Here is a 19,523-nt window from a genome sequence, read left to right as displayed (position 1 = left end):
TTTTTTTTTTTTTTTTTTAATAGGATTTAATCCTTTTTGTTGATTCTAGTTTTCTGGTGAAATTTTCCATCTTGTTGCCTGCATTTCTTGTACACATTAAGAATTGTTATTTTAAATCCGGTGTCTGCTAATTGTCTGATCTGATGTCCTTTTGTAAATTGTTTTTTTTTTTTTTCATCGTTAGGTCTATGGGTCCACATCTAACACCTCTTTGTGAAACAGTTTTCTATCATTTGGTTCTGTTTTCTGGGATTCCTGGTCCTGGACATTGTGTGAAAACACGTGAGGAGTCCTAGGCAGCACTACTCCAAGAGGGGTCTGGGGACTGTTGCGTGAAGGTCTGCAGTGAGGGGAATCTGTGCCATCCAGCAGCGCCCGTGCCCACATCCTCCAAGGCTGGGGTGTTTCTGGTTTGCCCCACACGCTAGCCTGTAGCCCTTCCAGGGCCTCAGCTGAAAGCCTGGTGTTCCCCAGAACCCCTCCTCTTAGCTGGCCTTGAAATCAGTCCATTTTCATCTCTCCAATACACAAGATGCCAAATTCTAGATTTCCTTGTTTTTTTCATTTCTTGGCAGTTGTTTTTGCTCCATGTCTGCCTGCATGCATGGCTACTTAGTAGTCAGCAAATATCCAAGGGACAGTTCCGTAATTGCACCCTGAGGGCGGCTCTCAGGATCCTGGCCCCCGAGGCGCCCAGCTCCATCAGCCGCTGCCGCCTCCAGGCCCTGCCGTCTCCATCTGCTCCACCCCAGGGCTGGCAGGTCCCTGTTCTCAGGATCTCAGCCCCTCAGGGTTATAGTTGGTTTTTTGATAATTTTGATAGTTGTTTTTGATGAGGGAATTAGTCTAATATTGGCTGCTCCCTCATATCCACAGTGGGAATCTCTGGGGCATTTTAAAAGTTAAATATATTTATTTTTGCATAGCTAATGTGTGTTCACTGTCTTAAAGACTCGGAAAAGGTCATAGAGTGAAAGCCATTCTCCCCTGCTGGTCCCCACACGCACGCTCTGTCCTCACACACACATTGTCCTCACACGCACCCTCTGTGCTCACATACACACACTCTGTCCACACACACACTCTGTCCCCCACACACACACACTGTCCCCACACACGCTGTCCCCATACACTGTCCTCACACACACTCTGTCCTCACGCACACTGTCCTCACACACTCTGTCCCCCCCACACACTCTGTCCCCCCACGCATACTCTGTCTCCACACACACACTGTCCTCACACACACTCTGTCCTCACACACACTGTCCCCCCACACACACTCTGTCCCCCCACACACACACTCTGTCCCCACACACACACTCTATCTACTGGAGGAACTCACAGCTGGCACACATCTTGGGAGCTTCCTCCATGTCTGACACATGTGCACGTGTGTAGGGGGGGGGACTGTGCATTTGTGTGGTTGGGGGCATGCACGTGTGTATGGCGGTGGGTACACACTTGAGTGGGTGCCATCCCGTGCATTGCCCTTCATTTGTCCTTAGCGTCCTGGTCGTCATTCTCGGCACACACAGACCCTGCTCGTGTCTTCGCAGTGACCTGTGCCATGTGCTATGGTAGGTGGGATTGATTCAGCCCGTGCCCGTGGCTGGAGAAGCTGTTGCAAAGGCAGGGCGGGCCGCCTGCTGTCTCGAGGACGTCCTTGGGCAAGTCTGAGAAATGCGTGGATGGATGTACAGCAGGAAAGGGATGCCGTCAGGTCAGCAATAAAAATCATCGCTGGGATCCCTGTCGGAGGCTCGGACCACTTGGGGACTTCTCGAGTCTCCAGGACCAGGCTTGGTGCTGGCAGGAATGGGTGCTGGGATTTGCAGGAGATAAAATGACAGTACCTGCCAGGCCTGGAGGGAGCCTCAGCTCTAAGGAGGGCACTGGCCAGGAGTGTGGGTGGGGCAGGGTAGGGGCCAGGTTTGATGGGACCGTTGAGCTGGTGGAGAAGCCTAGAGGGCCCCACTCTCTCGGGGACCCCACACGCTCCGAGAGCTGAGCAGGCCCCGGTGCCCTGGCGGGCTGCAGGATCATGCCAGCCCCTCGCGTCGGGTGCAAGCCCCTGGGGGTGCCATTGAGGATTCTGCTTCTTGCTGGCCCCCACATCTTCCCCCGCAGCTGCACCTGGGAGCGTGGGCACGGGGACGCGAGGGACCAGTGAGTCCCTTTCCATCTGGGTTCCCAGGAGACCCAGAGAGGCCAGGATATGCCTACAGCTCCTTCCTCCCTCCTTCCTGACGTGAATATCCCTTTCTTCCTCCTGGCATTCCCCACTGGGCTTTTCTGCATTTCCCCATGTCTCAGCATCCGTGAAACGGGCTGTGTCTTACAGGCACGGTGTGGCGTGGCATGGCGTGGTAATTGGTGATGGTTTTGCCTTCCCAGTTATGGCATGGCGTGGTTAAATTGGTGGCACCTTTGCCCTGTGGCACATGAGAGAATGGCGTGCCTAATAATTGTGGCCTCTGTGCTTCCACGAAGTACAGCGTGGAAGTCATTTCTGGTCTTTCTGGAGGATGACAGAGGCACTGCCCCAGCCAGCACTGGTAGTTGATGGGGCCTGTGTGTTAGGTGCATGCTGTGTGCCAGGCCCTGGGGACACTGGCCAGCAGGGTGAGCCCTCCTCACTGCCAGAAGCGCTGAGCCCAGAACAGGCCCACTGGCCAGGAGGTAGCCAGCTGGGACCATGGACCCACCCCCAAAGCTGGGTGGAAGGGGCCACAGCAGGGAGGGCAAGTCTCCCCGAGCTGCAGTGACCACACCAAATGCCAGGTCTGCACCAGATGGCCCCACAGCCGGCCCTGGGCTCTGGCCATCAGGAGGCACCTGGGTGGGGAGCTGGGAAGCAAGTTGTGGTCCCAACCTGGCTGGGCATCGGGCAGGAGGGTGTTGAGTCCACACCTGTGTGCTTTCGGGGGTGGGACACGGCCCCATGTGGAGAGTGGGGTCATCTCCCCGAGGCCTACTGCATGTGGGGCACCCGTTACCTCATCACCCGGGCCTGGTCACCCGTCTGTGGTGCCCCCACATTGCCCCTCACCATTTCCACCTGGGTCCTTGTGCACCTGCTGTGCGCCTGATGCCACCAAGTTCACAAGTGTCCCTCACAGGTTGCTAGAGCTGGTCTGTGCTGAGCCGGCAGCTGCAGAGATAGTGCAGGGCATGTGCCAGGTCAGCCTCCAGATCCGTGAGCAGAGGCTGCCTAGAGTCGTGCAGGCTGCCCCGGTGGGGACAGGTGTGTAGCCCGACCTTTCCTCATTCACAATGGCTCCCTCACCAAACCCCTCCATGCTGCCCTTGAGGCTTGTCCACACCCCAGCCCCTGGTGGCCACCGACCTGTTCTCTGTCCCCCAAGTTTTGTCTCCTGGAAAATGTCATACAAATGGGATCACCAGTGTGTAACCATTTGACGTCTTCTGTGTAACAGCATGATTTGAGATCCATCCAGGTTGTGTGCCAATCATTTGTTCCTTTTCACAGCTGAGCAGTAACGCGTCATGTGGATGGTTCACAGTGTCTTTGTCCACGTGCCCATTGCAGGACACCCGGGCTGTGTCTAGCCTGGGGCATTCAAGAGTAGAGACGGGATAAGCGCTACTGTGCAGGCTGTCTTTGGAGATAAACTCCCATTTTTCTTGGGCAAATACCTAGAAGTATAATTGCTGGGTCATGAGCGTGTGTTGAACTTGATAAGAAGCCACCAAGCAGTTTTCCAGAGTGGCCGCTTTGCACTCTCCCTAGTGAGGTCAGGACGTACCAGCTGCCCCACGTCCTCGCTGGCACTTGGTGGTGTTGGTGTTTTTACATTTCGTCGCACTGGGAGGTGAGACCACATTATCAGGACATCCCAGCTGCCCCGCATCCTCGCCGGCACTTGGTGGTGTCGGTATTTTTATGTTTCACCGCACTGGGAGGTGGGACCACGTCATCAGGACGTCCCAGCTGCCCCGCATCCTCGCTGGCACTTGGTGGTGTTGGTGTTTTTATGTTTCGTCACACTGGGAGGTGAGACCACATCATCAGGACGTCCCAGCTGCCCCGCGTGTTTTTATGTTTCGCCACACTGGGAGGTGAGACCACATCGTCAGGATGTCCCAGCTGCCCCGTGTCCTCGCCAGCACTTGGTGGTGTCGGTATTTTTATGTTTCTCCGCATTGGGAGGTGGGACCACGTCGTCAGGACGTCCCAGCTGCCCCACATCCTCGCTGGCACTTGGCGTTGGTGTTTTTACGTTTCCTGCACTGGGAGGTGGGACCACAACGTGGCTTGATTTGCATTTCTCCTGTGGCTAAGGATGCTGAGCGTCTTTTCATGTACTAATTTCCATCTGTAAGTCCCCTGGGGAAGAGTCTGTTCGAATCTTTTGCCCATTCTTGAAACTGGATTGTTTGTTTTTAACTGTTGAGTATTGAGATTTCTTTATATTTTTTAGATACAAGTCCTTTGTCAGATACGTGATTTGCAAGTATCTTTCTCCAGTCTGTGGCTAGCTTGTTTTTTTATCTTCATTCAGAGATCAGAAGTTTTTCATTTTGACGAATTCTAGCTCATCAATCATTTCCATTGTGGATTGTGCTTTGGGGGGTCTTGTCTAAGGCTTTAGCTTAACCTAAGATCACAAAGACTTTCTGCAGTTTTTGTGTAGGGTGTGAGGCTGAGAAAGAGGGTGGTTTTGGTGCCGTGTGTGTGTGCGGACGGAGGCTGAGAAAGAGGGTGGTTTTGGTGCCGTGTGTGTGTGCGGACGGCCAGTTGCTCAAGCCCCATTTGTGAAGGCTGCTGCCTCCTCCATTGAATGGCTGGTGCACCTTTGTCAAAAGCCAATCGAGCGTGGCCATGTGGGTCTGTTTGTGGGTCTCCTATTCTGTGCTGTTGACCTGTCTGTCCACTTACCTGAACCACGCAGGTTTCATGACTGTAGGTTTACAGGAAGTCTTAAAATCAATGTGATTCAGCACTGTTTCTGTCCATTTGCATTTAAGTTGTATATTTCTATATCATCAAGGACTAGGGGCTCATTTTCTTGTTCTGCATTTTAACAAATGGTATACACTTTTAGGGAGTAGGCCTCCCCGTCTCCCTCCTACCCCCGCCGAGGCTCTGCTGGGCTCTACCGGGTGGCCCTGCCACTTGCCAATGCCGCCCACATCCGCACAGACTCCCTTGGTGGGGCTGTCTGTGCGGTCTCTGATGGTGTCACCTGGGCGAGTCCCCGATGACACACTGCCTTGGGGACAGGAACAGGGCTCGCCATCTGGGACGTCCTGCCGTGGTGTTGGCCCGTGGGCAGGGATCTCGGGGTGTTTTGCCTGGGGAGGTTGTGGAGCACCTCAGAACCCAGTCAGTAACGCAGGGAGTTGAGAAAAGTCAGGGTGAGGCCAGTGAGACCCGGTTTCCCTCCAGACCTGCACGGCCCCCTCCTTCTGACGTTCGTTCGTTCGTTCTTTCTGAGCGTTGTTATTGTGGTAAAGTGGACATAAGATGGGCCACTGCGGTGACTTTTACGTGCGCGGTTCAGTGGTGCTAAGTGCGTTCCCACTGTTGTGTGAGCCTCAAGCTGTCGGCTCCAGAACTTCCCATCTTCCCCAGATGAACCTCTCATCCCCATGAAACAGTCCCTCCCCATTCCCCCACCCAGCCCCAGCACCCACCCTCTGTTTCCCGCCTCCGTGGACCTGACGATTCTGGGGGCTGCCTGCGAGTGGAGCCCCGGGATGTGTCCCTCTGTGTCTGGCTGCTTCCTGAGTGGTGTCCTCCAGGCTCAGCCGCCCTCTCTCAGGCTCCTCTGGTGTCGCCCAGCTGGGAGCAGCAGGGCCTGGAAGGTACAGCGGGGCTCCTTCTAGGTCCCTGAAGGCCCCAACCCCACGCCCCGGGCTGCGTTTGTCCTTGTGTTTGCTTCGCCCCGTGTGGTCCAGGGAGGCTGCCCACCTGCCTACCCTCAGTAGCTGGGCCCTGCTGCCCAGGAGGCTGCTGCTCTGGAACCTCTTCTTGTGACCCTGGCGCACCTTCCCTGCAGGGGGGGCGGTTGTTCACCTCCATGCAGTCAGCTCATTGCTCTTTATGAGCTGTTTCCAGATGTCACCATGCCGAGAGGTTTGGAGGGCACCGTCCTGGCACCTGAGTTTCTTCACAGGGCTGTCGAGGGTGAAGGTGGCAGTTCTGCTGCGGCCAGTCCTGGGGTGACAGGAGGCCACAGGTCCCCCAGTACCCGAGACCCAGGCTCAGGAGGGACCTCGGTGTGACCGGCAGGGGCCTCTTCCTTGGTCACAAGCCCATCGAGGGGCCTTCTGCCACCCTGGGAACCCAGCTCTGGCCCCAACTCATGGGGCCTCTGAATGGCCTTTCCGGGGGCCACGAGGGATGAGCTGTCCTGTCTCTGCCGTGAACAAGTCTCTCTGTGGGTTCTCCGTTGAAGCCCAGTTGTAGCTTGGACCTTGAAGCTCAGCTCCTGCAGAGGGTGAGTTGGGGGCCGGGGAGGTGGAGGCTGCGTGAAGACATTTGAGGCACCTTTTGCAGATGAGCTTCCACTCGGTGCGGGGTATTTTTAGCCAGCAGCATCCAGTGCACGGCAAGGCAGAAATAGAAGAGGTTGTTTTGGCCGTTCTGGTGCTGACAGTCTCTGGCTCTTGGGGAGCTGGGCAGGGGCTGGGGAGGGGCGGGTGTTCCAAGCACAAACAACTTCTGCTGTTTAGAAAAACATCTCGAGACGAGGTGGTTGTGGATGGGGAATTATTTCTGTTGGTGAACTCTTTATGTAAATGCCACGCACCGCGCTGCTTCTCTGCGTGTGTAATCACAGCAGGCTGCACCGGGGGTGGGGGTGCGTAATTATGTGTTAAAATACCACCCGGGTTGCTTTGCTGTGTTCCCTGAGCACTCGAGTAATTCTGGGCTTATCCTGCAGTGCTCTGCCCCCCCCGGGAAATGCTGCCTGACCCCTGTAGCGGCCGAGCAGGGGCTGCGCACTCACCTTCGAGGCCCCATTTCTGGCCTCTGTTCTGCTGCAGCCTCTGCTCGCGTGTCCCTGGGCCTTGGGAAGCTCCCCCTCCTCCTGGGACTGACAGGCGCAGTGTGCACCATGCTCATCCTGAGCCAGTGGGTCCCTGGGGAGGGAGTGTCAGGGTGACTCCAGGGTGGGTGGTTTCAGACCCCACATGGTTCTCAGGAGTGGAACCCGTGCTGCCTTCAGTGGGGCGCCTGCTGTGGATTTGGGATGTGGGGTCCTCAGTAACCAAGGTTTCAGCCCCCCAGGGCTGGGTGGCCTGCCCCTCCCTGACAGGCGCTGGGTGTAAAGGTGACTCCCGGTGACTCCGGGACCCTCCCTGCCTCCTGCTGTCCTCAGGCTGCTCCCCAGCAGCCCCCTTGGCAGCCCCCCACGCCCCGAGGCTCAGCCACCCCTGCAGAGTTTTTCTGTGACTCTCCAAGGTGAGGGTCATGGAGGGACGGGGAACAGGGACAGCATGGCCAGGTGCACCTGCCTCTGAGCATTCTGGTGCGGCCGCAGGTGGGCTCTGCATGGAGCTGCCTGCCCCGAGCCTGCTGGACGTGCAGGTTCCACCCCACCCCCCCCTCTGCACACCTGAGACCAGCAGGTCCTGCAGGCTGCCCCCCGCCCCCCACCGGGGGACTTCCCATCACACTGAGGCTGCCAAGGGGACAGCGCCGTGCCCTCAGCAAGCAAGGTCCAGCCCTGGGTGGCCTGAGGGCCTTTCCCACCTGCAGGCTGCCCTCGTGCTATCGGGCAGGTGGAGGCTGGGCCGTGAGGCCCTCCCTGCGGGCCTTGAAGCTCAGTGGGGTGTGCAGGAGCCCAGGGCAGTGGGATTCCCTAGTGAAGGCAGCTGACTGGGCAGGTGGGCCTTGCCTTTTGTGCTGGGACACAGGAATGAGGGAGGCGGCATTCTGCCCTCACCTAAGCAGGGTGGCTGTGCGGGCAGCCTACCAGGCTGGGGTGTGAGGAGTGCCGGACTGGTGTCCATGGTGGCATGTGAGCACTGGGGGCCCGCTCAGAGGAGCTGATCTTCACCTGAGAACCCTGCTGGGCTTGTGAGGACCCCTGTGTGAGGGTGGGCCCTGTGAGGCTTCCTGGGACTCGAGGTGGCGGGGGTGGGGGGCAACAGGGAAGTGGGGGGCCCGTGGGGAAGTGGGAGCCCCAGGCATTGCTGGGCAGGATTTGGGGCCAGGGCTGTGTTTCCTCAGCCCCACGTGCCTGGTGCATGCTGGGTGTCCAGCAGGTGGTCGTCAGATGAAAGGTCTCAGTCCTGGCCCTCCATGAACACTCTAGAGGAGCTCTGTGACCCTGACAGCAGAGAGTCCTGCCCGGGGACCCCGGGGTGGCACCATGGGCTGTGTGGCCCAGGAGCCTCCGAGGGGCCCGTCTGTGGCGCGTGGTGCCATCGGGGTCGCGCTGCGCAGCTGCAGGTCCTGAGGATGCAGGGCCCCTGGCCGTCATCTGCCCCAGCAGTGGTTCGTTGGGAACAGTCCCAGACAGCAGGAGGGCTGCCCCTGGTGGCGGTGGCGCGTCTGCTGGCCTGGCTGTTGGCAAGTGTTTATGGAGCTGCTCCTTGTCAGGCCAGCACTGTCCCAGGGCTGTGTTCTTGGATGCACTGAGTCCCCCGTGTCCTTGCCCCTCAGTCGGGTGGCCGTGCCCCACTGCCCCTTGCTGGGAGCTGCTGGGAGAAGAGTTGGGGGCCACAGTACCTGTCACCCCTGCCCAGCTACCCGCCTCTCCTCCACCCAGCAGTTTTTGTGGCCCCAGCAGTGGCTGCCCTGCTGGCCCCGCTAAGCCGTCCTCCATCCTGTCGTGTGCTGTACTCTCCCTTGGGACCCCGAGCACTGAGCTGTCACTGCTGCCGGGCAAGCAGGCTCTGCATAGCACCCTCCCAGGAGTCAGCAGCTCATTCCCTGGGCCTGGGCGGGCATCCCTTGCCTCACATCTCCTGCTCACTCGTTCACAGGAGCTTCCCTGTGAGGGCAGGACCCAGGTGGGCAAGAGGGCACCAAGTAGGGATGGGGCAGGCTGAAGCCAGTCTGACCCAGGCCAGCAGGAGAGCAGCACAGAGTGGCCTCACCTGGGCCCAGGTGGGCAGAATGGGTCTAACCCAGGGTCCAGGGAGCATGGAGGGCAGGCGGGCAGACACAAGAGCAGCCCCCCAGATGCCCATCTGACCAGGTTGGTTCTGGGCCCACAGTGCAAGAGAAGCCTGAGCCAGTGCCGCTGGAGAGCCGCTCCTGCGTCCTCATCCGCCGCGACCTCGTGGCCCTGCCTGCCAGCCTCATCAGCCAGATTGGATACCGCTGCCATCCCAAGCTCTACTCGGAGGGGGACCCTGGGGAGAAGCTGGAGCTGGTGGCAGGTGAGGCTGCCTCCCACCCATCTATTGTATGCAAATGTCCTCATTTATTTATTTATTTATTTATTGCTGAGCTCTGAACAATGTACTCATCAATCAGTCAAAAAAAAAAAAAGAACATCTTAAATTTCCTCTAATTTCCTTTTAGAAGAATGTGTCATTAAGAGAAGTTATTCAATTGAATTAATTTAGCATTTTAATTGAATCCCCTGGGCTGGTCGCACTCCTGATTGGCAGGGGCTGCAATCACAATGTGTTTTAATTTAGGTCACAGATAAAACCATGTCACGTATGGTTGCCAGTCCGCCCACCCCACGAGGGTCCAGTTGCAGCCTTTGGGTAACCAAGGGAGGGTAACGGCCGGGTTCCGAGTGGCAGCTGCAGTCAAGGCGGGATCCTTCTGGCAGAACAAACACGTCCGAGTCCAGAAGCCCGTGGGGGCCGGGCCTCGCTCAGGAATATTTACCTTTTGTGTTGGATTCCTTTGGTGTCATAGTTCCTTGTAGATTTTTACGACTGTTCAAGGAGAAGATGGGGCAGGCTGAAGCCAGTCTGACCTGCGCCATACGCATCTTCTTTGGTGACTATTGGGCCATTTTCTGGGGATTTCTTCCCAGTTTTCCAGGAAGCCCCAAGCTCGGGCCCTCAGGTGCTTTCCTTGGCCACAGCCTGAGCAGTTCTGCCCAGCCCTGTCCTGTTCCTGTCCACCCCCAAAGGCTACACCTTAGGCAGCGTCTCGGGGTCTTCCCTCCCAGCAGGACGAGTGCCTCAGGTGTGAGCCACTGCCTGAGGGTTGCCTGGGCTGGCCTCGCCTTCCAGCTGCCAGGGACTTCGGTCCTCATGGGAGAGTGGCCTCCTGGGCTGCACCTGGCGGTGTTGGGCTGCCCTGGCCAGGAGGGGTAGGGACCCACCTTGCTGTGCCCTGAGCTCCCACCCTGCCCCGGCACTGCTTCTGGATGGTGAGCGCAGTGCTGGGCTGCCGGGGCTGGGTGGGCCCCTGGGGTTGGGCTCTGGGGCTCAGGTGCCTACGTGGGTCCTGGTGCTTCACATAGGTGTGGTCCCGGGAAGATACTGTCAGTCACCCCAGCCTCCAGCAGCTGTGGCCTGCGTTTGGGGTGTGGGGCTGATGGGGTTGGAGACGTGCTTCAAGTTTATGAGCTCCTCAGGAGAGCTCCTCCAGCCCAGACCCTGGCAGGAAGGGCCTGTGGGAACGGTGGGGCAGGAGACGGGCCATGGCAGGAAGAGGCCATGGGCACTCACAGGCTCCTGGAAGCAGGCGCACCTGGACATCAGTGTCCTTCGGGACGTGGCATCTCGTGGTCATTGAGCCTGGCTGTCCCCAGAAAGCAGTCCCTCCCCGTTGTTCCCAGCGGGGTCAGTCCTGCTGCTGGTCCATGCCCTCGCTCACCCAGACCCTGGTGGGACACCTGGGGTGTGGTCAAGTTTCCGAGGGTAAACAGCATAGCATGGACCTCCCTGGCCACGCCTCTGCCCTAGCTGGTTTTCCTCTTCACCCATACCCAGAGGAGGTCAGCGCTGGGCCCTGCAAAGCTCCAGCCAGACCCTCCAGCCAGGGGATTCCGTCTCCCTCATCGTTGCCTGAGGCTCTTTGGTATCTGGGACGGAGCAGAAAGGCAAAGACATGAGTGTTTCCGAAACCCAGGGCCAGAGCCAGCCCCTCAGAGTGTGTTCCCTAGGCCAGGTGCAGTGCCCCACTCCTGTCATCCCAGCACTTTGGGAGGCCGAAGTGGGAAGATTGCTTGAGGCCAGGTGTTCAAGACCAGCCTGGGCAACATAGGGAGACTTCATCAAAATTAACTGGGCATGGTGGTGGCGCCTGTGGTCCCGGCTACTCAGGAGGCTGAGGTGGGAGGATCACTGGAGCCCGGGAGGTTGAGGCTACAGTGAGCCATGATTGCACCACTGCTCTCCAGCCTGGGCAACAGAGCAAGACCCTGTCTCTAAACAACAACAAAGTGTGTTCCCGGGGAGGGAGCTGAGGCTGGGGGGCCGCAGCATAGCGGAGACAGCTTGGAGTTTGGGGCTCGTTGGGGAGGGTGGGGGGCGCCGTGGCTTTCCCCACCCCCTGCTTAGTTCCATGTGTGATTTGGGACCTGCTGGGGCTGGCCTTGGCCATGGCCTCTCCTGGTGACCAGCAGGTGGGACCTCAAATTGCTCCTCCCCCAAAAAAAGTCCTAGAAGCTCCCAGCTCCTCCCCACCCTCCCCCTCACCCGTCTGTGTGCCTCTTCGGACCCTAGTGTCCCAGGAAGGCCACGAGCCCTTTTTCTGTTTGGCGGCTGCAGGCTCTGGGGTCTACATCACACGTGGCCAGCTGATGAACTGCCACCTGTGCGCAGGGGTGAAGCATAAGGTCTTGCTGCGGAGGCTCCTGGCCACCTTCTTTGACAGGTAGGTCGGGGCAGGGGTGCTGGAGGGCATAATGGAACTGCGGAGGGTTCTGGCTCCTTTAGCTGTGAGCTATCTGATTGTCCAGGGTTGTGGCATTGAAAGCCCTCTTGCATTCCTGACTTCAGCGGTGGCCGGTGAGCCCCAGGACAGTGGAGAGGCTCCCAGGGGAGGGAGAGGCTGTCTTTCATGGCCTTTCTCAAAGGGGCTTGTGGATGCAACCCCCACAACAGAAAAAGTGAAGAGCCACACTTGTTCTGTTATGCGGATGGGACGACAGAACCCTTCCTGAGGACACAGCAGCTTCCTCAGACGTCCCCGGAGTCCCTGAGGACAAGGCTCGGGTCACCTTGCAGCCCCATCACCCGGTCATCTTCTCAGCCCAGACGCTTTTCCTTTGTCCTGTCCTTTAGAGGGTGGCTGGGCCGGCTCCTGCCACTGGGACACACGCAGACCAGCCAAGGGTGAGGCCAAGTGGCCTCCCAGCGGGGCATTCTCGTGGGCGGGTCGCCTCCAGGTCCCCTCCCCGTCATCCTCACCCTGCCTGCCTTTCCTGTCCCTCCACCAGGAACACGCTGGCCAACAGCTGTGGGACCGGCATCCGCTCATCCACCAGCGACCCCAGCCGGAAGCCGCTGGACAGCCGGGTCCTGAACGCTGTGAAATGTAAGAGCTTGGGGTGTCTCGGGTGGGTGGGGCCGGGGCTGGGTTCAGATCCCAGCCTGAAGAGGACTGGGTGGGCCCCGGGGGTGCTCCTGGCCACCTGCAGCTTCCGTCCCCGGGGGCCGAGCATGGTCTGATTGAGGGGAAGACGAGGAGAAAAGAGCAGCTCTCAGAAGCCAGGTCTTGAGGTGTTAACGTTCTTGGTAGGTTTCCAAGTGTGATGAATTCAGCTGCGAAACTATTTTAATATGTGAAATAGATCTAATTTTCCTTTTTGAACAAAACCCCTTATTTACATTTTGCGGTTATTTTGAGCCTTTGCCATCTGTTCGGCCGGCTTCTGCCTCCCGTTCTTGGGCGTGTGGGGGCGGAGCCCGGTCCATCTCCAGGGCAGACCGCCACCCCCGGCCCGCACCCCAGATGTGGAAGATGCTGACTGCTGCCGGCTCGCACCAGGTGGCCAAGGGCACAGCCTCCTGTGGCCCTCGGCCCAAGAAGCACTATCTTGTTTTCTTCCTTTAAAAAAAAAAACCTTGTGAGGCAAATTCAGTTTTACAGCAAAAAGGGGCCTTTGCGGCCAGGAGTTACGGTCCCAAAACGTGGGGTGGCAGCCGAGGCTCTGGGATGATTCTGGGAGGGACCGAGGCAGACGTGGCCCCTGGGACCTGCCTCTAGGCTTCATACCGTTGGGAGGAATGGCCCGGCCTTGGCCTGGGCTCCTGCCAGAGAAAGGAGGCGAGTGTTGCTGAAGTGATGGCTTCTGTTGCTCCCTTCCTCCAGGCTGGGACTGGGACGGGAAGGGGTCTTGTTATTCCCAAGAGGGGGACCCTCTGACCAACCGGTTCCCGTTAGCCGGTGGGGCTATGGAAGCCCAGAGAGATTGAAAACAGGCCTGAGCCTCACAGCTGGCGGATGACCAAGGCTGCTGGGCCTGACCAGGCCAGAGACTATTCCAGACGAATGGGGGGGGGGAGGCCTCCCAGGCCGAGCAGTGAGAAACGTGACCTCTGGTCTTCTGGCTGAGCCCAGGAGAGCTCCAGGTGGTCACATGGGCCCCAGGAGTGGCCAGGGAGGCTCATCCAGGGCATCATGGTTCTGTGGCCTTGGGGAGGGGCAGGCCTCCCAGCAGGCAGGTGGCTGAGCTCACGCCGCCCCGTCCTCACAGTGTACTGTCAGAACTTCGCCCCCAGCTTCAAGGAGAGCGAGATGAACGTGATCGCCGCGGACATGTGCACCAACGCCCGCCGCGTTCGCAAGCGCTGGCTGCCCAAGATCAAGTCCATGCTGCCGGAGGGCGTGGAGATGTACCGCACGGTCATGGGCTCCTCCGCCGCCAGTGTGCCCCTTGACCCTGAGTTCCCGCCCGCCGCGGCACAGGTGTTCGAGCAGCGCATCTATGCTGAGCGGCGGAGCGACGCCGCCACCATCGTGGCTCTGAGAACTGACGCCGTGAATGTTGACCTGAGCGCCGCCGCCAACCCCGCCTTTGACGCCGGCGAGGAGGTGGACGGGGCTGGCTCTGTCATCCAGGAGGTGGCCGCCCCGGAGCCGCTGCCCGCCGATGGTCAGAGCCCCCCACAGCCGTTTGAGCAGGGCGGGGGCAGCCCCAGCAGGCCCCAGACGCCGGCGGCCGCGGCCCGGAGGCCGGAGGGCACCTATGCAGGGACTTTGTAAGCGGAGCTGGGTGGCTGCGCGAGGGACCGAGTACTAGAGCTGCTTGCATGCGTTACTAATACAAACAAATGTGATCAAGCCACTTACCTACTGAACTGCTACTGTTGCCTGAGAAAAATGTGATTTTTATTCTGCTTGTATTTAAAATTGATGAAGGAAACAAATGCATTCATTATACTGTAAACAATTAGGCCACTGGCAGCCTCCTGCGAGGAAGCTCCCAGGGCTCCCTTTTGATATTCACAAGGTCGGTCTCCAAGTGTAGCTTCCCTCCCCCTTCTCGGGGAGGATGGGAGGCCGCCAGGTCCCTAGTGCCCAGCCCTGCCCCTTCCTCCCTGCCCTTCCTGCTCCTTCTGCCCAGAAGACGAAGCAGGGGCCAGCAGTGGTCTGTGGCGAGGGGGCTGGGGTGTGCGTCACTGACCCTTCCTTCCTTACCCATGGAACCCCTCTGGGGCGACAGGGCAGGGCTCAGGCCCCAGGGCCCTAATCCCTCGTTTTTCCTTCTTCGGAGACTCGGGGCCAGGCCCACCTGTGTGGGGTGTGTGCACGAGTGTGTGTGTGTGCGTGCGTGTGCAGGGGTGTGGTGAGGGGGCAGTGATGGCTGTGGCCCACCCCTCAGGGGGTGGAGAAAAGGGTACTTTACTCTGCCCCCACACCCTGTCCTTGTTCTGTCCGATCCGTCTCGGCTCTGCAGCCCCTCGGTCCCCTGACCCCAGGGCACCGCTGACCCCGCCTGGCCTCCCACTGTCCTGCCCGGGCCCACTGTGGGACCTGCACAGCTGATGTAGCGCCCGCCGCCCTCTGCTGCCTCAGCCACTTTGCGATTATGCTTGTCTTGTTTTTGGTAGGTTTTGTCGTTAATTTAGATCTATTTCATATATGGTTTGGAAACTTTCAGACTCAATAGAACAAAAACTTTGAGTGGGATGGGTGTCCCTGTCCCCAGCCCACCATGGCTTGGGGTGGGTCATCTGTGGCCGTCAGGGTGCATCCCCCTGCCCCCCGCCCAGGGCCAGGGACCACTCGTCTCCCACTGGGGGAAAAAAGGGGGTCCCAGGTGGGTGACTAGTATGTGTGAAGCTGAGCTCAGGGGCGGACCTGGGGAGGGGGGACTCTGCTCGGGCAGGAGGCAGCGGCCAGGGCTGGGCCAGGGCGAGAGTGGGTCCTCCCAGTGCTGGGATCCCCGTCTGCCTTGAGGGCTGTGCATGGATGGAGGGTGCCTGAGGCTGCAGGCAGGGGACGGCCAGGACAGGCCTGGGCTGGGGCAGTTGGAGGTGTGGGCACTGGTAAGGGACAGAGGGTTAGGGATCGTGTTGGGGGGCCAGGGACAGTGGAGGAAGGGCCCATGGAAGATGGGCCTGTTTGGTTTGAGGCTGGAGTGCTTCCTTTGAAATTTAATTACTGTTTTTTAAGTGGTAGGGCTCACAGACTGTGTGAAGTCCTGTGTGAAGTGCTGGTGTGGCCACCTACCCAGGTGTCCCTCCCTTTTGTTTTGGGGGCCTGTGTCCTTGTCCAGGGGCAGCCCTCCTTCCCAGGTGTGGCCAGAAGAACCCCCCATCCCAAGACTTGAAATGTCTGTTGCTCACCTCTGTCCCTCCAGAACTCGGCTTCCCTATCTGCACGCGCAAAACAAGTGCAGCCTTGCACCCATCAGCACCCCCTCTCGTGCACACACAGGCCGGTGAGCGGTGGCCGATCAGCGCACCCCACTCCCCCAACCCCCACAACCCATCAAGCGGAGGCCGCCCCCGCTAGGGGAGGACCATGTGCTGCACCCTGGCCTGGGGACCTACAGGGTGTGGGTTAGACGCATTCTCACTGGGCGGCTCCTTTCTGCCCCACGGCCCACCCCTGTGGCGAGGCCCTAGGAGACCTCGCGTGGGGCCGCCTCTACAGACTGCACTCAGCCTCCTGGGCTGCCTCCAGCCAGGCCCAGCACGTGCCTGCCCTCCAGAAAAATACGTCGCTTCCCAGAAGGAGGTGGGGGACCATGGGCAGGCACTGTGGACTCTAACCTCGGCCCTTCCACCCGTTCCTCAGGGCCCAAGTCCAGGGGGACCAAGGCCTGCATTCCTAGGGCCAGAGGTGGCTCAGCGGTGCAGAGGCATCCAGACCTTCTGCTGAACTAAGAACCACCCAGCCTGGAGGGAGCGTCTCTCTGCCTCTTCCTCCCCTGTCTTGGGCCCAGGTGGGGTTGGAGCCCCCATGGGGCCCGCTGGGAACCTGGACCAAGCCTTCCTCAGAGCTGGGAGGAGGCCACGGGGCGGAGCAGGGGTGGGTAGGGGAGGTTGAGCTGCACTTGAGTTCCCTCTGGAGTTTCCTTCATCTGCCCCACACCCAAATTTGCACTTTAATTTGACCATCCCTGGGGGCCTGGCTGCTGACAGAAGGGCTCTCTCTGCCCTCCACTCCAAAGTGGGTGCCCCCCCCCCACCCTTGGCCAGGATAGGGAGGGAGCCGCTGGCCGCTGCCGGAGGTGGTAGCTGCACAGAGGACGCCTGACTGCTGCTCAGGCCTGCACAATGTCCCGTGGCCCCTTCCTCACTCGTTTGTAATCGCCGTCTGTTTTGTTGTTCTGGGTAAGGAAGGCAAGAGCTATAGATAAAACTTAAATAATAATAATTTAATGTGAATGGGTTCTGAGCTCTCCCTGCGCCCCGGGTGGGCCAGGCCGAGCATTTTGCACTAATGTGTCCCACGGTGGGCGTGAGCCGGGAGTGTCTGCGGACGTGCGTGGCTGCTGAGCGGACCTGTCGTGTGCTCCCTCCGCGTCCTGAATGTACCGTGGGGCGGGGGCGGCGGCCCGGGCTCGGAGGGGCCTTCCAGAGTGCCTTAGCATCCTTTGATCATTTTTCCCAAGGAAACCAATTACGAAAGCCGGACCCTTCCCTCCTTTGTTTACAAGATGACTAATTCCAGAATCCGGGGTTGTCCTGTCCTGTGAGTGTGACCCTGACTCATCCAGACCCTGTAGAGAGAGACGAGCCACTCAGTATTTATGAGATGTCTGCACCTTTATCCCTAAGCCTGACTATTAGCAATATGCATATCCTATATAGAATCTATTACAGAGCTACGTTATCTCCACACCTTTTGAGGAGGACAGAAGGGACTGGACCGTGTTGGAGCTGCCGCCTGGCAGGTGGTGGGCCTGGGACCTAGCCGCCTCTCCTGCCCTGCCCTCCTCTTCCCCAAGGGGATGGGCCCAGGAGGCAGCTGGGTTGCATGCAGAGGTCCAGGAGGGACTGGAGGTGTGACAGATACTGTGAGCCCGGCGGGCCGCGCCTGGCTGGGTGCCTCGGTACTTGAATTCTGTCTTGTTTTCCGCACTGTGTCTGCCCACCCGAGTTCTCTGTTGTCACTTAACTTTGCATTGGATTTGGTTGTTGTACTTTGCCCCTGAATGTGGACGAAGCTGTGGGCAAGAGGTCAGCGGGACCCGCCTGGGTGTGCCGGCATTGGCCTCTGCGGGTCGGGGCTCCTAGAAGATAGGAGCCGGCTGCCTGGCCTCCTTTCTCCTCCAGGAAGAGTCATTCTTTGGCAATTGTGTTTCGAGCCCGGAGGAAAGCAGAAGGTAGGGAGGGAGGGCTGGTTGGCCCTCGGGGCTGGTCCCCCTCTGAGGGGACTCTAGTTCCTGACCCTGACCTGTCCTCATTCCACAGCTGAAACTAAGCACTGGCCCAGTCCCCCCACCCCACCCAGCTGTGTACTGCCTGGGTTCCCCTCAGGAGGGAAATTTTTATGGAAACATCTTGGCAGCAAGTGGAAAAAGGTCTGTGGCCCATGAACCAACTGAAAACTCCAAGAAACCTCTGTCTGCCTCTGCCTCTGCCAGCAGCGAGGCCTAAATGCAGAATCGAGAGCTCGTAGCTGTCCTCAGCTGTAACTACTGTTTCAGAATGTTGCTGCTGCATACATTTGTCATGTCAGCCAGCCAGCTCCGTGTGTGTGTGCACGCGTGTGTCTGTGTGTGTGTGTGCGTCTGTGCATGTGTGCACCTGTGTGCGTGTGCGTGTCTGTGTGTGTGTGCATGCGTGTGCGCGCCTGTGCGTGTGCGCGCGTCTGTGTGCGTGTGTGCGTCTGTGTGCGTGTGCGCATCTGCGCGTGTGCGCACGTCTGCGTGTGTGCGTCTGTGTGCATCTGTGTGTGCATGCGTGTGCGCATCTGCACGTCTGTGCGTGTGTGCGCGCGTCTGTGTGCGTGTGTGCATCTGTGTGTGTGCGTCTGTGCATGCGTCTGTGTGTGTGTGCGTCTGTGTGCATGTGTGCGTCTGTGTGTGTGTGTGCGCGTCTGTGTATGTGCGTATGTGTGCGTGTGTGCGTGCGTGCACGTCACCACCGGAGCATTTAGGGTTTGGTACAAGATGTTTCTAAAATGGCAAAGGTTTTTCGTGTTTGTTTGTTTTGTTTCTTTGGAAGAAGAAAAGGAAAGGAAAATTATGCAGAATCGAAAGCATTCAGACCGGACGACCTGCTCGTATTCCGATCAGTCGCTTCCATTGTCAGCATCGTACACATGATTGTGATTTTTATGTCAAAAGAAGCCAAAACTTGCAATACTATTTTTAGCAGACAAAAAAAAGAACTAAGTATAAAATGTATAAATATTTTTGACTTGAACATTTGGATGGCACTGGGTGCAAGTAGAACATCCATCCTTTGGATGGAATGTTTGGAAAAAAGAGACTTTTAAAAAGGAGACGGTTGTTTTAAAGAGTCTGTTTAGGGGTTAAAGTACTGTAACTCACGACTGTTAAAAAATAAATTTTCCTGTGCTGTAAAGGAAGGTTTCACAGTACCACTGAGTTAGATTTCAGCCACAGATGCTTAGCTTTTTTTTTTTTTTTTTTTTTTTTTCTTTTTTTTTAAGGAGGAAGCCTTTGTTTTGTTTTCCTGAGCCCTCACTCTCTTTTTGTGCTGTTACTCGATAGAGTCAAGACTGTTACTTTTTAGCCATGGCTGACATTGTATCAATAACTAAAACTGAAACATCCAAAAGCGAACAGGGAAACCGAGGGCTTCAAGCGTGCTCAGAGCTGTTTCAGACAGTGGAAATCCATGACAAGCGAACAAAAGGATGTGATCATTAATTGTAAAGCGCTTTGTAAAATTCACATTTACAAAATAATAAAGTCAGTTCAAATCTAAGTTTCCTGGACTTGGCTGGGCCCTGGGGGGTTTGGGGGAGACACAGAGAGCCAAGGTTGGGCTGTTGAAGGCAGGGTGGCCAGTGGTCCCCCAGGGGCAGCCTCAGGACCCCTGCCCTTGTTAGCGGCGTCCCCAGGCCACACAACAGGGCAGGGATCTGGCTGTGGGGTTCAAGGCCACCTGACCCATCTCTTGTTCTCCCCAGTGTTTTACAAGGGAAGGGGCAGGTGGGTAGGATGTCTGCAGGTATTAGTGTGCCTGCTAGAGGGGGG

The 19,523-nt window shown here is 58.1% G+C and overlaps 1 protein-coding gene across 7 annotated transcripts in view; it reads left to right on the top strand.

The window, feature by feature from the left end:
• The window catches only part of NACC2 (NACC family member 2), a 90,850-nt gene extending 71,599 nt beyond the window's left edge, over positions 1 to 19,251 (top strand). For all 7 annotated transcript variants that reach the window (XM_058445374.1, XM_058445373.1, XM_032761359.2 and 4 more), the window contains 4 exons: positions 9,199 to 9,363; positions 11,665 to 11,770; positions 12,336 to 12,433; positions 13,596 to 19,251. In XM_058445374.1, coding sequence (XP_058301357.1) covers positions 9,199 to 9,363; positions 11,665 to 11,770; positions 12,336 to 12,433; positions 13,596 to 14,104 — 878 coding nt within the window. In that variant the 3' untranslated portion in view covers positions 14,105 to 19,251. The remainder of the gene's footprint in view (positions 1 to 9,198; positions 9,364 to 11,664; positions 11,771 to 12,335; positions 12,434 to 13,595) is intronic.
• Positions 19,252 to 19,523: the final 272 nt, after the last annotated feature.

The sequence above is a fragment of the Hylobates moloch genome, unplaced genomic scaffold (assembly GCF_009828535.3).
Source record: "Hylobates moloch isolate HMO894 unplaced genomic scaffold, HMol_V3 SCAFFOLD_10, whole genome shotgun sequence".
Classification (NCBI taxonomy): Eukaryota; Metazoa; Chordata; class Mammalia; order Primates; family Hylobatidae; genus Hylobates; species Hylobates moloch.
Note: the sequence above shows the minus strand (reverse complement) of the source record. Positions and strands in the feature narration are given on the sequence as shown.